The sequence below is a fragment of the Cladophialophora carrionii genome (genome assembly GCF_000365165.1).
Source record: "Cladophialophora carrionii CBS 160.54 unplaced genomic scaffold supercont1.10, whole genome shotgun sequence".
NCBI lineage: Eukaryota > Fungi > Ascomycota > Eurotiomycetes > Chaetothyriales > Herpotrichiellaceae > Cladophialophora > Cladophialophora carrionii.
The window spans coordinates 129,064-145,086 of NW_008481817.1; the positions used below are offsets into that span (position 1 = coordinate 129,064).

At 54.7% G+C, this 16,023-nt stretch overlaps 6 protein-coding genes across 6 annotated transcripts; 3 read left to right on the forward strand and 3 right to left on the reverse strand.

Moving 5' to 3' along the window:
* Nucleotides 1-822: 822 nt before the first annotated feature.
* Nucleotides 823-1,671, reverse strand: G647_09522 (uncharacterized protein; the record flags this gene model as incomplete). The annotated part of the gene is made up of 1 exon (XM_008725516.1): nucleotides 823-1,671. One exon carries the CDS (start codon nucleotides 1,669-1,671, stop codon nucleotides 823-825), a length of 849 nt encoding a protein of 282 aa, XP_008723738.1.
* A 2,248-nt stretch (nucleotides 1,672-3,919) lies between these two features.
* G647_09523 (uncharacterized protein) lies at nucleotides 3,920-4,696 on the forward strand (the record flags this gene model as incomplete). Its single annotated transcript, XM_008725517.1, has 1 exon — nucleotides 3,920-4,696. One exon carries the CDS (start codon nucleotides 3,920-3,922, stop codon nucleotides 4,694-4,696), a length of 777 nt encoding a protein of 258 aa, XP_008723739.1.
* A 3,774-nt stretch (nucleotides 4,697-8,470) lies between these two features.
* Nucleotides 8,471-10,427, forward strand: G647_09524 (uncharacterized protein; the record flags this gene model as incomplete). The annotated part of the gene is made up of 2 exons (XM_008725518.1): nucleotides 8,471-8,646; nucleotides 8,702-10,427. 2 exons carry the CDS (start codon nucleotides 8,471-8,473, stop codon nucleotides 10,425-10,427), a joined length of 1,902 nt encoding a protein of 633 aa, XP_008723740.1.
* A 1,936-nt stretch (nucleotides 10,428-12,363) lies between these two features.
* On the reverse strand, nucleotides 12,364-13,466 carry G647_09525 (uncharacterized protein; the record flags this gene model as incomplete). Its single annotated transcript, XM_008725519.1, has 3 exons — nucleotides 12,364-12,482; nucleotides 12,541-13,378; nucleotides 13,425-13,466. The coding sequence occupies 3 exons, from the start codon at nucleotides 13,464-13,466 to the stop codon at nucleotides 12,364-12,366; spliced, it is 999 nt and encodes a 332-aa protein (XP_008723741.1).
* A 615-nt stretch (nucleotides 13,467-14,081) lies between these two features.
* On the forward strand, nucleotides 14,082-15,305 carry G647_09526 (galactose-1-phosphate uridylyltransferase; the record flags this gene model as incomplete). Its single annotated transcript, XM_008725520.1, has 1 exon — nucleotides 14,082-15,305. The coding sequence occupies one exon, from the start codon at nucleotides 14,082-14,084 to the stop codon at nucleotides 15,303-15,305; it is 1,224 nt and encodes a 407-aa protein (XP_008723742.1).
* A 17-nt stretch (nucleotides 15,306-15,322) lies between these two features.
* Nucleotides 15,323-15,821, reverse strand: G647_09527 (uncharacterized protein; the record flags this gene model as incomplete). The annotated part of the gene is made up of 2 exons (XM_008725521.1): nucleotides 15,323-15,712; nucleotides 15,747-15,821. The coding sequence occupies 2 exons, from the start codon at nucleotides 15,819-15,821 to the stop codon at nucleotides 15,323-15,325; spliced, it is 465 nt and encodes a 154-aa protein (XP_008723743.1).
* Between the last annotated feature and the right edge of the window lie 202 nt (nucleotides 15,822-16,023).

A 16,023-nucleotide genomic window follows, 5' to 3' on the forward strand; every position in this document is an offset into this window, starting at 1 on the left:
CAGAACTCAAATGTTGATGTTGAGAAGTAGTCATGTATAGCGTGTTGCTGCATATGCAATCTGATGTGTTGAGCGTCCAACGTCTACTGATAACCGATTTCCTATATCCTGTTGTCAAATCGCGGCCCTTGCCCCGTCCATCTCATGACAAAAGTCGCTATATTAGACGGCCCTTGATGGCACTCGCTACATAATCCAGTACTGTACTCCACTCCACATACGTACCTATCTTCTCGACGCCGTCCTATTTGTGCTTTGAGTGAGAAGCCCGTCCATCGCCATTGCTATGCTAAACCAGAAGAAAGAACCAAAACTACTGGCAATCTCGCCGAAACGCTCAAACTTTGCGCCGTGACGCCGCAGTACAACAGTAATCCAAGAACTTTGAACATGGCGTTGCTAGAACCCCAAGGAATTGGCTCGGTCCCCCATGATTGAGATCGGCCAGATGGTTTGGGAGGTACTGCACCGGGTGGGCTGGGAATTTGGCGGCGCAGTTACTCTGTTTCCAGCGCGACATGAATCAGAGCCCACACCCTGTGAGTGGGCCAGGAAGTATCTCTGGCGTTGTCGCCTCAGAGTCACTGCTCGATCCCTGAAGTCTGGATGATCCATGTCAATCTGAGCAGGTACTAATGAGATCTGGAGCTGGGCTGTCTTGTCAAGTGATCTCGTGTTGCTCGCAATGGCGGCAGGGACTCAAATCTGAGATGGATGTGTCGCCAGTGGAGACAGACGTTCTTGCCCTCCAGGTAATATAGCTCAGAATGTTCAACTTGTAGAATGGTCCCGCAGGTGTCAGAGCCTCGCCGATTGAGACCACTATCCACTTGTATCGGAGGTGTTCTTGTCGTCAATCTCCTGCTGCTCTGCATGGCGCTCACTAGGTGAAGGGCTTGGAGCCCTCACACTTCTCGGTGCATCATATATGGAGCCTGTATATCGTGCCCGTAATGCTTCTTCGCAAGCCAGCTCTTGATCATATCGAGGGACGACTCTGCACATTGCGTCGAGCCAATCTCCCATGGTCTTTGGGGTCAAGTGGCACATTTGAGTATATTCCCAATATTCAGGGTACCATCCAGACGATTCCCATCCGACCAAGGCTGTTACTCGTCCGGCGTCATCTACCAGGATGTTCTGAGGACAAAGGCTGGCGTGAGTGAATTTGAGTTGGTATGGCTTCTTGGGCGCATGAACCATCTGAATCTCTTTCTCCGGGAAGTCGTCTACTGAATGGCCTCTGCGCTCAAACTCTTGAAACGCCTCGATTGAGAAGAAGGGCCCTATTCTCCCAGAGCCAAACCGGTGGTCCAGGGCCGCACCAAGGGTGGCATCTCCTACTACGCATTGCTTTGGTGGCTGCATCTTTCTCAGTTGTTCGACAAAGCGCCCCAGCTGTGAGACTATCTTGTTCTGTTGGTGCGCCGGCATTGAAGACCAACATTCCTGTAAGGGCTTCCCTGGGTAGGCCTCGTACTCGACCAATTTGCCTTCGGGTCTGTTGTACACCGCTAGGACCTTGTACGAGGGGACAGAAGTGTGCCGGTCAATGAGCATCAGGGCTTGGTACTCGGTGTTGGCGCAATGAGTCTTGAGGATTCTGTTATTGCCGAGACGCAAGACTGCCTCGCCGGTGCGAGGGTCGGTCTCTTTCTTGGCCCAGTGCATGCGCCATTTCAGGCCGAAAGGGAGCTGGTCGTACTCGTCGGGGGGCTCTTCGTCGTTGCTTCCGAGGCACAGTACCATGACTGCGGGGCGACGCTCGAGCCCGTGGGCGAGGCGTCAAGGAAGGTGATCTGGCGGGCTAGACTCTGGCGGTATCATTGACGGTCCAGGCAGGTGAGATGGTGGAATCTAGACGTGGGGGCTTATGTGCGCTGGGCCGTGTAGTCTGACCTCTGACGAGGGTCCGGGGAGAGACGAGGAAAGGCAGTGTGTCTTCGTGCGGAAGCTGGACTCACAATTCGATGCATGTTGCTCGCATAGACATCAAGGGAGAAGCGAGACGGAGGTGGTGATGGCGGGGCAGGAGAGCGAAGGAGGTGAGATGGGACGTTCAGCAAGTTGGAGGTAGTCGGTACTAAGGTTTAGTTGAGCAGCCCGCTGCCGTCGACGAAGATGTGTCGGAGGCACGAGAAGAGGGACAACCATCAGCTGAGCGAATCAGTGGCAGAGATGAGGCTAAAAAGCTGCCAATTGCTTGGTGAATCCCAGCCGCGGCCATTTGCCCCGGAGCTTGCGTCCTGCTTCTCTCCTGCCCAAATCAAGCATCGGTCCTGCTCCGAGGGTGCATGCGGCAAGATCGAGGAACACAGGCACACAGGCGCCAAGGGCTTCTATGCATTTCTGACAAGGAGCTATATGCTTGGTATTGGGTCTGTCGTTCCCCTGGGGGTTGGATCTTCACCCGGACATTGGGGGACGCGCACCCCAGAAAAGCACACGCAATTCATGGTCGCAATACCGACACCCAGCACACACGATCACCAGCGAGCTGATGAATCCTGAGGCGGCCAGTCACAGCGAATGGTCACCGTGGGAGCCTCTTGCTCAACCACTTGATGCAGCCCAAGACATGCCAAGACGGTCAACAGCAGGACCCGTGACAATTCACTTGCAAGTCATCTCCAATTCACTTACAATTCACTTACCATGCAGTTACGATTGACTTGCGAAACACGTCCACCTCACATCTGCCTTGCGTGTACCTTGCGTGTACATGAATCACTGACAGCGGCTGAATACCCTATCCTGACATCTCTGACAAAGCCACGGCTTGGCTCTCAGGTACAACAATCGTGACGTGTAATAGCTGCAGGGCTAAAAGCTAGAGATGCTATCATTCAGCGGATCTCCTATTCTGGTCGCTTCAGAGCTTCCCCTGGTTCAACTCCGATGGTATCAAGGGCTATCTTCCCAAGGTCGTGTCCATGGAGTTGGATGTTCTGCAATTCCCGAACAATGGCCTGAGATGATAAAGCGCACGGACACCTCGTGAGGGAGCCACCGCTTTCGTCCTCGAGTCCATTGCAACCACACAGCCAGTGGGTGACTTTGGAGATGTTGCCGCTTTCAACGTCTGCTGCAGTCCGGCTGTCGACCCGTGTATGGTTCAAAATCGCTCCATCTTTGCCAACTCGACATGAAAGCCCAAGAGAAGTGTTTCCACACCTCCGGAGGCCCGAACATGAGGTGGCTACGTGCGTCCATTGTCTGCTTCAGACGACGGCGACCTCTCGACAAAGAAAAGCTGATGATGCCGCGTCTGATCACAATGGAATGCATACTGTGTATTTTGGTACCATGGAAGAGAAATATGACTTGATGCTCTATTCCAGGGACAAGCAAAGCCATTGTCTTCAAGAAGACGGCCTGGTTCTAGCCTGGCCTGTCCAATCTCATAACCGTTTGCTGCTCTTGTTACAGCGACTTTCTCAGCATACACCTTCCTGTCGTGCCATTCTAGCGATCGCACTTACCTTGATACAGTTTCTACCACTTCGCAGCCATGGATCCGTCGAGCCCAGAGTCTCCGATGCCATCTCCATCGCCGCGATCGCCCTATTCGCCAATGGCCATCGACACACCCATGATATCGCCACTGCCCCAGCTGGTGACCAGCTTCTCTCCAGAGCATATGCTCCACAGACAAGCATCCCTCTCTGCCATGCTCATGACACCCGGATCAGGCGGTAATCCAGCCCCATGGCGCCTCAGCAATGGGTCAACATGCCGGCGGAATAGCCTGACCTCGCCGATCACTTCTCCCGTATATTCCACCTATTCAATCCGCACGCCAGAAAGATCATACTTTCATACGATGCACATGCAGACACCCACAGCCGCGACTTTCCCCCAAGATGGTCGTCAGAGCCGCATGGCCATGCGCAGTCCAAGGCATGGGCGCGGGACAACGATGACGCTACCCCTGCGCGTCAACACCAATCTCCCTAACGTGCAGGAAGAGGACTCTTCATCCACCCGATTCCCCTCTGGCAGCTCACCCATTGACTGGGCTCCCACCACGACCACTACTGCAACAGCGTTTACCGCGTCCGCTACAAACCCCAGACGTCTCATTCGCTCGCACACCCCTACCCCGATCACCACGCGGTCGCCTATCCGCAAGCGGCCCAGACTCTCGCGCTTTCCTGGCGCCGGGCGTCTTCCCCAGCCCCCTCGATACCACGTCACAGTGGTTCCCCCTGCCGCCAGCCCGCGCACACAGCGCCAAAGACAAAACTACCTGCACAGCGTCGACCACCTGCGCACGCCCCTCGTGCCGCTCATCTCGGTGGCCACGGGCCTCCCGCACCCGCAGTTTCCCACCAGCCTCTTGCAGTACCACCTCTTGACGCACGACCAGCTGGACAGCCTAGCGCGGTGGTACCACCAGGTCGAACCCGCCGTGCAGGAGACGTTCCTCTACCCGGCGTGCATACCGGCTTGGACCAGTTTGCACGACGAAGATCGCCAGATCGACGTTGATCTCGAGACCAAACGCCGCAGGTGGGGAAGGTTCATTGGCCTCCGAGGGTGCGAGAGTCCCGGCACGGAGACGGACGAGCACGGCAATCCCATCGAGACGAGGGAGGAGTTGGCGCGGCGCATGGAGAGGGAGTGGCGCCGCGCGCTGGAGCGGGCCGAGGAGGAATCTCGAGCATTTGAGAAGAGTTGGCGGGGGAGGTGGTAGGATGTGTATATATGTTTTCTACGCTGTGGTCGTTGATCTGTGCTTCGAAGTATTCGTCGATGTCTTCTTCTCATTCCTTCCAGTAAGATAATTAGCGAGACAACAGCAAGCGCGTCTGGAGAGAGTTTGACAACGTGATGACTTAAAGTATGTTTATGCGAGTAATTTCGAGGTGGCCAGCTAGCGTACCATGTACACTAAGGATTGGACGTAGTGTCTGATGAGCTTGCACACGTCAGTGAGCTTCGAATCGAAGAGCGACCCTGATCTTGTACTGTACTTGTGCGGAGGACGAGGACGAGGACGAGTTCAGAAATGTACTCCGTACGCAACACACAGTACTCAAGCGCGCTTAATTAAGCTCGTCTGTGCTCGGTCCTAGAATACCAAAGCATGCTTCACATCGTTGACTTTCTCAATATGCAGTGTGTGCCTCGGTACTCCGTACTCATTCGGATATAGAATACAGGTCGTGACGAGCATCGCAGGTGTCTCGTGGTGGCTGTGACTAGAATTGCATGCCCATGTACATACTCAGCTGCAGGCCGGCTGTGAGCAATCATTCACGCAAAGGAGATGGTAGTGGTTAGTGGTTAGTGTAGAGTACAGTGCATGCATGCATGCATGCTTGCTTACTTACTTACGTGCTTATTCTACGCGCGTAAATGAAGCGCGATGGCCGATTTGCAAGGCATGATCTAATCGCCTTGTTCGAGGATCTATGTAGTATGTCGTGTGTCGTATGTGGGCTCTAACATCTTTTGGGTTCTGGGGAGCATGCATATTCAACGACGAGGACGAAGCTGTAGTAGTAGTAGTAGTAGTAGTAGTAGTAGCTCCAAGTATAACCGTCCTCACGGAGCCTGTTGATCTTCCCTCTATATCCATATCGTATCTATATCATATCCATATCCGAATTCAATTCCTTACTTCACGCTCGGACAGTAGCCTCCCTCTCCCTCCACACGCCTCACCTGTCGCGCCGAGGCTCTAACACAGCCAACGCCCTGGCATAATCCTTTCGACTGTCCTTTCTCGAATCCTCCTTCAACCACCGCCCAGTCATACCTCCTTTGAGCTCCTTCTTGGAGCTCAGACGGCGCTGGAACTGGGCGCTTGATTTCGACTGCGGCTGAGACTCCGGCCGCGATTGCGATTGCGATTGCGTATGTGGGTGTTGTTGCGGGCGAGGTTGTGAATGTGTATGAGAACCCTGTCGGTCCGAGGGCCTCCGCCCACTCGTGTGCCCGCTCAGCACGCTGGCCGTGCTCCAGGCGCGGTGATCTGCTGACGGAGTGTTGCGCGGTGATGGGGGAGGAGGCGGCATATCGTCCGGATGGCCTGCTTACGGCTTCTGGGAAAGCCGCCGAGTCTGTCTGGCAGACAATCGAGGAGCCAAAAAAAGCAATGAATGTCCTCACTCGTTGGCGATAATGATCGTGCTCGGATCCGGTTGCCCCAACCGACGTATTTGTATCTCCCGGTCTTTTTTAGAGTGAAGCACCTGACAGACGGAGTAAGGAGCAGACCGAGAATTCTGGTCTCAATGGCAGCGTGCTCTAAAGACACGGTCACTTTGGATCGCACAATTGCAGTGGGCTCAACAAACAAGAGCGTGCTCGCTTGCACGGGATATTCTGGAAAAGAAGATTAAAAAAAATGTTCTTGCAGGGCACGTTAGCATCATTATAACGACTCTACCTTTGTATGGTTGTCGAGTCCATGCTCCTGGGATCTGCCACTGTTGTTGCTGGCAATAACTTCAATTCCCGTGTGGCCCCAAAGTCCCCTCAAGTCATTCTCGCACCTTGGTGTGGCCACCAAAGCTCCGTGTCTCGCATATTTATTCTGCCCTCGCGTTGTAGTCGACAAAGATTCCATATGATGGGCGGTCCGGGGGGATAAGAGCCGCAGGATGTAACGGTGGCAACGGACCGAGGTCATGATACACTGGCCCTTTGTGCTCGAAAGCGCCATGGTGAACTCAGTTGTAGTAGGGATTTTCACACATTGGCAGTTTGGATCTTTGATAGCAGTGACGAAGTTCGGATGTCTTAGTCCGCGCATCGAGAGGAACAGTCATACCGCCGCTTGAGGTCATTGGCTAGGTTGTCCCGGTGTGAGAAATGAGTAAGCAGAGACGGGCCTCGTGGTTGATGTGCCAGAAGTTGGAGGCCACAAAAGGTTCGAGGCCACATGCATGAGGCATCAACGAGAGCGTGGCGACCTTTGGGGACCTTGTGCGGAGAAGCCCTCAACGCCTGCGGTGGACTCATAGTACGAGGTAGGGAGTATCACCAAGCGAGTGAAGAGGGCGTGGAGGCAGAGCCCCAGGTTCATGTGCGAAGCTCCCTCTCCAAATCGTCCAAGAAAAGCCACAGATGGGCAGATGGGGGAGTCATGAGCCGCCAAGGACCCCCGGGAGTGGACAATAGGCACTGTCTGACGCTGTCTAGGGGCGCCCTGCAGCCAGTCAGGATGCCCGGAGTTGTCTTGTCCGGGGACACCAAAATGCTACGATTAGTACCTGTGGGGAAGCGCCAGAACAAAAGTTCTCTCCCAGATACAGCACTGTAGCTCGTCCTCGTACTCGTAATGACCTGCCAGATCTCTTGAGCAGCACACTCGTAGCGATGATGGAAGTTGCAACAGAAAAGGCCTTGGCCTTATTACTGAGTACACAGTAGGGGACACGCGGCTTCTAATTAAATCATCCTCAATGGTTCCGTCGGGCAACTTCCAGCTGACGCCGAACGTTGGGGGCCATAAGCATGGTGGACGAACAGGACGAGAAAGCGAAGGAAGGTTTGCCTTGCGATACTCGCCACCTGGGGGGCCAGAAAAAGCGGGCGTCTACAGTCCTACTGTGTATGTGCCTCGGATGGATCTTCTGCACCGGAATCTTTGATGGTTTGGACGCGCGCGATCCATGCGAACCATCTCTGCCGTCATCGGTCATCGGACACCTGTCATCAGTCTCATAGCTGGGGCGTGAGTCAAAGTCTTCCTCCGTCTCCAGTGAGGTTGGTGAGCCGCTTTGGTGCCCTCCTGCTCAGGCAGCACTGCGTTTCGAGAAAGGACCGTGACGGTCCGAACAGGTAAGCTGCTGATTCTCGCCACCGCCGTGTCGCTGCTAGTGCTTTGATACTGGAACTTTCGAGAGGCAGATGTCCTCACGGGAATACTCGGATCCTTCATATTGAAACACGCCTTGATTCTGCTCGGAGGGCAATGCTCGAGAGCCAGAGAAGCTGGGTGGAATCTTTGCGTGCATCCTGAGATACTGTACTCAGTACCCTACAGGCAAGGCTGCGCCCCAAGTTGGAACCGGAACCTTTGGGCTGCACAGGTGCATTAGGTACCCAGGACCGACACCCAAGCCTTTACCTAGGCCCCCCCCCCCCCGGGCTCCACCACGGACCCCTGGAAGCGCCGGTCCCAGCCGTGGCCGGGCTTATCTCCTGGGGCGCAAGGCGCACCACCAGGCAGCCGTTCCGCCTGGTTTACGAAGCCACCCAAGGCTAGCAACGCTGAGTTTGCCACTGAGCCAACCATATGATATTCCTGTCTCGCGCGACGAATGCCTGGGCTCGCAGGCTTGCAGCATTCTAGCGCTGTAGGTTTCCGCAGATTGGGTGACCTTCCTCCTTGCATCTCGCGTTCGTTCTAAGTTGCTGCCAAACCGTATACCTGGTCCTGAGGCTGGCTTCGTCTCCAGACGTTCCTATCCCAGTTGCAGATGTGTGGCTTGAGCGGCATATGATGCCTTCGACCATGGCACGACCACGGTCCCAGCCTAGGCCGGTGTTCAAACGAGTCCAATCAAAACAGAACAGGAATCTCGCTTTCGGGCCGTATCAGACTCTGATAGAACAGTTCTATATCCATGAGGGCCGGCCCCTGAAATGGATCATGGAACACATGAAGAAGGAACACGAGTTCAACTTGTCGTAAGTTCCCACGCCCCTGAGATAGGCGTGCCCACACACTGACCCGCTATATCAGAGTCAAACAGTACAAAAGCCAACTGAAAAACTGGGGACTCAGGCACAAGCTCACCCAGCGTGACGCCGCCTTCATCCTGAGACTCCTGAACCAAGCAAGGACCGACGGACAGCAGGAAGTCGTCATCTTCTCGGGCCAACCCCGACGGCGGGAGGATATCGTCAAGTACATTCAAAGAAATGAAAAGCTCGTCGACGAGGACCACCTGCTCTCCTGCATCTCTGACGACGAAGAGACCCCTCATTATATCAGGCTGCACACCCTCGAGGTCGAGTCCGCGCCGACAACGACGCCTCAACTGCCACTGACTCCACCCTCAGCAAGTCCATCCGGATCGGTCCACTCTCAGGTTGCCCACAGGCAGGTTTCTCCGATGCGAGTCCCAATACCATCGCCCGAATACACCCCTCGCAATTCAGGAGAATGGGTGAATTCGCTAGCCGAGCCGGCACCGTCATCAGGAGGGATGTATCGCAGTGACGCTCTGCCTGCGCACTTCAGCCATGCGTACGCACAGACGCACTCAGCAGCGCGGAACCAGCCAGCGATGCCCAATATTATGGGCCCATTTAGGCCGAAGCAGGCAGCAGTGCCGGCCGGGTGGTGCCATTCCTGGGACGACAACGACCTCAGTAGGCAGTGGCCTGCTGACTTCACACACGCTGCTTTGTCTGTAACACCGGCAGTCGTGGAACAGCTCGGAGACCTCGACCTTGACATTTACCGCTTTGGTGATCACACCCACAGTCCACAACTGAATGACGGCACCCTCACGGCGTACTTTGTCATGTACTCCCTGTACTGGTTGATCTGCGCCGGACAGGATAGCGCCATCTTCCAAGAGAGAGGCGACTACTACCTGAACAGTGCCTTGTTCTCATTCTTGTGCATGCTCACCAACGCATATTCACCCGCAGAAGACTGCCTCGGCGCTCTCAGCATCGTCACGGTCTTGTTCGACTGCTATGGCCAATGGCGGAGGCTCTCTGACCTGCTCAAGCGATGTGATGACTTGACCAAGAAGCACTTTGGCTTGGACAACCCCTTGACAATGACTATCGCGTTCATGAGAAACATGCTTGCCGGGCCGGGCTGCCCACGACATGATATCTCCCGACTTGCACAAATTGTGGTCGACATGAAGGTGTGCTTTCCGGAATCACCCAAGCCCGCTCTCACGGCCCGCTACAACTTGGCATGGGCAATGCTGGAGAATGAGCTGAAGCAGCAAGTGTGGGCTCCAGGGAACTTCGAGCCTGCCAGGAGGGAATTGGCGGAGCTTACGCTGGAGTGTGCTCGCCACTTCGGTGACGACCGCATTGAAACCATCATGGCAGCGGCCACATTAGCGAGAGCCACATTCTATTGTGGTGATGCTGAAGAAGCCGAGAAGATCATCGTGCAATCCGTCTTGCCTCGAGTCCGGCGAAACTTTGTTGATAGCCACCCTTACGTTTGGGAGGCGAAACACCGGCATGCGTTCTTTCTTTTCCGGCTCGCGGAGAAGGAGACCGGTCTGAGCAAGGGTGCCCACTTGCAGCTGGGCGAGCAAGTTCTGCGAGAGGTGGTGCCAGAACGTTATCGCGTCCTGGGCGAAAAGAACCCGAAATCAGAGCATTCTCTCCAGCTGCTGAGAGACATTTTGAAAGCACAAGGCAAGATGTACGAGGCGGAAACGCTGCCAGAGTGGTGTGAGCGAGAGCTCTCTCAGTATGGGGTTCCCTGAGTCGGTACACTCACCACTGAGTCTCCAGCTGCCCGCGACGAAGGGGCCGGAGACATTCTTGATGTCAGTCCAGCTCAGGTTCGGCTGTAAGCGGATGGTCTTCGATGGGAGTTGGCAAAGCCATAACCGCCATTTGTTCCGTACGAGGGATCGTTGTTCCAGCCGTACGAGCCGTTGTTGCCATACTCGCTCGATACACTGGAGACAGATATTGTACGACTGATCGCACCACCATCGATTGGCGACATCGCATCAGACTCACGCCTCGACTGGCTCCGAGAAAGACTTTCGTGATTGGAAACCGGAGAATCGCCGCTCGAGCTGTATCGCTGTGACAAAGGGGGTCTTGCGCTTCCCGGCACTATCAGCGGAGCCACAGTCGTCGCATGGTGGGCATCGTCATGGGCACGACAAGCCCGCTTGCGCTCTTGATGGATACGGCTTCCTGAATACGCTGTTCGTTGTGAGCTGATGGGCAAGCGTCCCGCTGATGAGACTCACGCAACCGCCTGTTATAGTCTTCACTTCGACGCCATCTCGACGTGTCGTCTTTGAGTGACGATACGATCGACTATGTGATGGTAAGCGACTGCAACCCAACCAGCTTACCAGTCTTACCCTTGACGGCCTTTGTACAGTTTCAACGAGGTACTTGTCGGCTTTCTGTGCGCCATCAGCTGGATCCTCCGTGGCCCGAAGGCAAGTGACCGTACATGGCTGTCCACTACTTTTGCATCTCGACCCAGGTAATATGGCAGGTCTGCCTCCAAGACCTCCCTCGACACACCTTCCTTTGGGATTTCGAAGCTGTACCGCGGCATATTGACTCGGGCAGGGATGTTGTACACAGCTTGGTCAAGTGGGGTTACAAGGGTCTCGATCGGATGTTCAAGGCGGAGCGGCTATGCATGAAATCCTGAGGATGGGTTGATCAACGGTGGCAAAAGGAAGACTGAGATGAGTCGTGGGGTATCCTGCTCAAATATTAGAGCTGAAAGCGTACACGAAGAGCAGAGGGTTGCTGGCATGGAGGCCATGTGGGAGCTGCGAGCTCAAGCCAGCGAAAGCGGGGTACACTTACAGCTGCTGGTCAGTTGTCTGTCGAGCCGAAGAGCCTCAGTCGACCAGGCGATCGCGACCGGTGTGAGTCTCGACCGCATCGGTGCGCTGGTCGGGATGCCACGTATTTCCTGATGCAAGCCATCCTGTCTTATCGGCCAATATCAAGACGAACGGCTCGCGAAGGGGAGACGGACAGCTGCTAGCTCTTGGAAATCGACCATCGTCCACACGGCTGAGTGGGTCGCGAGCTCGTGGCTTGCAGCTCGCAGCTCGGTTGCTGCCGGGCTCGTCGACATCCGGCGCACATGATTTCGAAAGGAGAATCGCCGGGCTGAAATCAATCGTTCAGAGACGAGAACCGAGGAAAGGGAAGGTGTAAAAGTTGTGAGTTAGGGTGCGGTCGAATGCAGCCTGGACAGCAATTACAGAGCGCAGAGCGCAGGTCCGAAGTCAACAGCACGGCAGCAGCAACCACGACCGAAGACAAAACAGAACATGGTAGCTTCGGCTGCGCATGGACCGTGGCGCCTCCTTCTCATCTGGGTACGAGCCAGCAAATCGTTCGCCCTCTGCCAGCATGGATAAGCCATTCTTGCGACCCTGCTCAAGCTCGGAACCAAAGAAATAGAGCTTCGACCATAGAGAGGTGCTAGCAGAGCTATCTGATGCAGCTAGACATAGCCGAAGTACACGAATTTCTACTGCGCTTCCCGTAAAGTCCACGAAACCCAGGACTGACCTGTTTGCGCAGTCAGCGGATACGTCTCCTGTGTACGCCACGTGAAAACAAACAGACTGTCTCCTATGCCAGCGTCTATCCGATGGACGGTCGTCAGAACAAGGCGCGACTCACGTGCCCCAGACCAAGCAAGCCTTATGACAAGGCTGCGGTGGCGAAATTGCCAAAGATAAGAGCTTTACCTGAGATTTTGTCCTGATCCAGCGTTGATGCTTCGACAGCCAGCATCAGATGCGTCGTTCGTACAACAAGTTCTGCAATGGGAAAAGGTGAGTGAGATGTCGTCTGACCGTGGAAACGCAAGGGACTGACCGTCAATTTCTATCGCGAAACTCATAGGCAAATCATCAAATTCCGACGCATCCTTGCCATAACACCGTCCTTCTTGGTCACGCACCGTGACACGCAAGCCTACATTCTTCCTGTAGTCGGTCCACATGATGTTCTTGTCTGCGCCGATAGTGGGACAACTTGTGGTCGAGGTCCTGTCCATCTGGACTCCCGTCTGCTGCTCCTGCTCCCAGAGCTCGACGGCGCGATCCTGGAGCCACTGTTTCCAAACTCTCATGACACCTTGGCCAGATCGGACAATATGCACGTTGCTCAAAAACACACCTCGACGGGGCCCAAGTCTGACGAGGCTTGCATAGGCGCAAAACTGGCCGAATAGCTCATCGGCATCAAGGTTGAAGGTGTGAGTAACCTTCCTGGTGCCGCCGTCACCGTCATTAGCGTAGAGCGGCGTTGTCGTGTTTGACGAAGATGACTGGGAGTGTGGCACGGCACCGGCAATGCGGCGTGCCGGCATCGACCCTTGGACGCCTGGCCGCTCAGGTCTAAATCGCGAGTACAAGGCTCCTAGCTTCGCGAATCTCCCTTCTTCGCCGTCACAGTCTTCATAGAGGCTTCCCTCGCCTTCATGTTTTGAGCTGAGACCATCTGTGCCCAGATAGGTGCAGAACAAGTACGGATCGCTGTATCTCTTGCTTGGATGATATGCTTCGAGGATGAGTTTGTAGTCCGGTAGTGCTGCGGCAAGTAATAACCGGAAATGCAAGATGCGCAGTATGATGGAATGGAAGCGTCGCGACACCACCACGAGAGGAAGAAGTGACTGAGTCTCGAATCCCGAGAGTATGGAGACGAGGATCTACCGAGTCAGCGTAGTTCCAGCCGTCCCACAGGGGCAAGCCTACCTCGTTGGGGAGACTGTACAAACAATGAGAATCAGCCGCCATGGTTACGGACGAGCGCAACCGAGCCCATTGGGCGTTGCGCAGACCAAAGGATATCGTCTCAACGGCCTGCTGAGAGTGGGTTCATCTGCTGTTGCGATGCGATATAACGGCCGCCTACAAGCGACCAACGTTCGGCTCAACTCATCGGGGACAGATGATCTCGAGGGTATGGATGAGTGCATAGTAATAATAATGTCAGGCGGTGCCGCCATGGACCGAGTTCGGAGCAACACCACGGCCAGCATGATGATAGGCTTCCCGATGCCGATAGGGCCATTGACGTAATGCACCCTGGCATTTCCTATGGAGGGGCTCGAAGGTGACTCGACCACGAAGACTAGCCTCCGAAGCCACCATAGTGTCACTGTGAGATTATAAAGTCGTCGATGGACTAGAACTCGTGCAGATGGTACATATGCGACAGTAACGCATGGCTCCGACTGCTTCGTGAAGCAAGAGGAAATCTGGCGGGAATCTGGCGGAAAACTTTGGTATTTCCATCCCCACAATCCGTTCCCTCTCATAGTGACATCGGGCAAATAAGAGGGTGAGCACGCCCACCTGTGGTCTCTGTGCAAGAAACCAGCAACCGGACAACAAGGTGGGCTGGTTAAAATGCCAGACAAAATCCTAGACGACATCTCGCATCGCCGATACAATCCGCTACGTGGAAGCTGGATCCTCGTATCTCCTCATCGAACCAAGAGACCGTGGCAAGGACAGCAAGAAAGCCCCGGTGTCATTGACCTGCCTGAATACGATCCCAAATGCTACCTCTGCCCGGGCAACACGAGGGCCTCAGGCGACATCAACCCCAAGTACGACAACACCTTCGTTTTCGTCAACGACTATAGCGCCGTCAAGGAATCGCAGGACGACTACGCCTCTTCAGATGAGCCCGGAAGCCTGCCAGGTCTGCTGTTGCAAGCCGAGCCGGTCAAGGGCAAATGCTATGTCTTGACCTTCAGTGCTGCTCACAACGTTACGCTAGCGGACATGGCTCCTGGCGAGATCCTGCCGATTATCAGAACGTGGACGGAGATATATACTGCACATCTATCTCCTAGATCACCTCTGGCAGGGTTGGCAAAACCCACCCATCTGCCTCCATCGAACCCTCATGCAGATGTAGGACGACCTCACGAACAGTATCGGTGGATGCAGATATTTGAAAATAAAGGCGCCGCCATGGGCTGCTCGAATCCTCATCCGCACGGCCAGATATGGACCACCACGTCATTGCCGGAAGAGGCTCGAATCGAGCTGGAGCAGTTGCGGAAGTACCATCGTCAACAAGGTGGGGGCCACATGCTGGTAGACTACGCCCGACTGGAGCGAGAGAAAGGCGAAAGGGTGGTCTTTCAGAACGAAACTTTTTTGGTCATCTGTCCGTGGTGGGCAACCTGGCCATTCGAAATCATGATTCTGCCGGTCAAGCACATCCGCTCTCTAATCGACATGAGCGAGCAAGAGCAGAAGGACTTGGCCGAGGCCATTGCCGAAACAACCAGGAGATATGACAACCTCTTTGAGACAAGCTTCCCGTACAGCATGGGGATTCACCAAGCGCCACTCGATGGGACCGAGGAGGAAACCCAATGCTCAAGCCTTCACCTACATTTCTATCCCCCACTACTGAGAAGTGCGACCGTGAGGAAATTCCTAGTCGGGTATGAGATGCTTGGTGAACCTCAGAGAGACATCACGCCCGAACAAGCGACCGTTCGCTTGCAGAATTGTGGCGGAGAGCTGTACAGGAAGAAGCTCACCGAGTGCGACGGACAACAGATCCCGAATCCGCCTGCCCCTGACAAGCCAACTGTGGGATCAGGCTCGTGACATTTATGTTGTTTGTCTCATCTGACATAGAACCCGTACTGTGCAATGCTCCAGCCGGTCCCAATCAATGCCACAGTGACTGGAGCCAGCCATGGCCCTGACGGTTGAGTCGTCTTATAGACAAATGCTTCCAGACCGAAATGGACGAGACCAATAATATTGGTCAGGGTTTGCATCTGGTACCATGCCGGCTCATTGATGTGGTATGCCGCAAACAATCTTACAATTCCGACTGCCGCCGTCCAGGTGCCAAAAGTCCTCGACGAGAGAGGTGTTGCGGGCGAGGTGACTGCCGGATTGGCTTTGTCCTTGGTCTGGCTCGAGGATGGCGTACCAGGGTAAAGGCGCTGGGTGTAGGACATGGTGAAGTAGCATTGGATGGCATTGCCGATGGCGGTAACGCCCACCTGAAGACAAGGGTTAGACAAGCGGTCTGGAAACACTCAAGGCGTAGTAACTCACGAATAAGATGTAGAGTGGGAGGTATCCCTCGGATTGGGGCAGAAGTGACGACATGATCAATATTGACAGTGTATGCTCAACACAAGTACTCTGCACACTCAGTCGGCCAAAGCACAACCAGAAGCTCTTCGCATTTGTCGGAAGCTGAAGAGTTTGGTCAGCTTCAATAAAACCGTTACTGATTGACGTTGGTTTGTTGACGCGGAGGATTTTTTGTAAACTCTTATCCCCAACCCCTTTCCCACCTCGTCTTCTG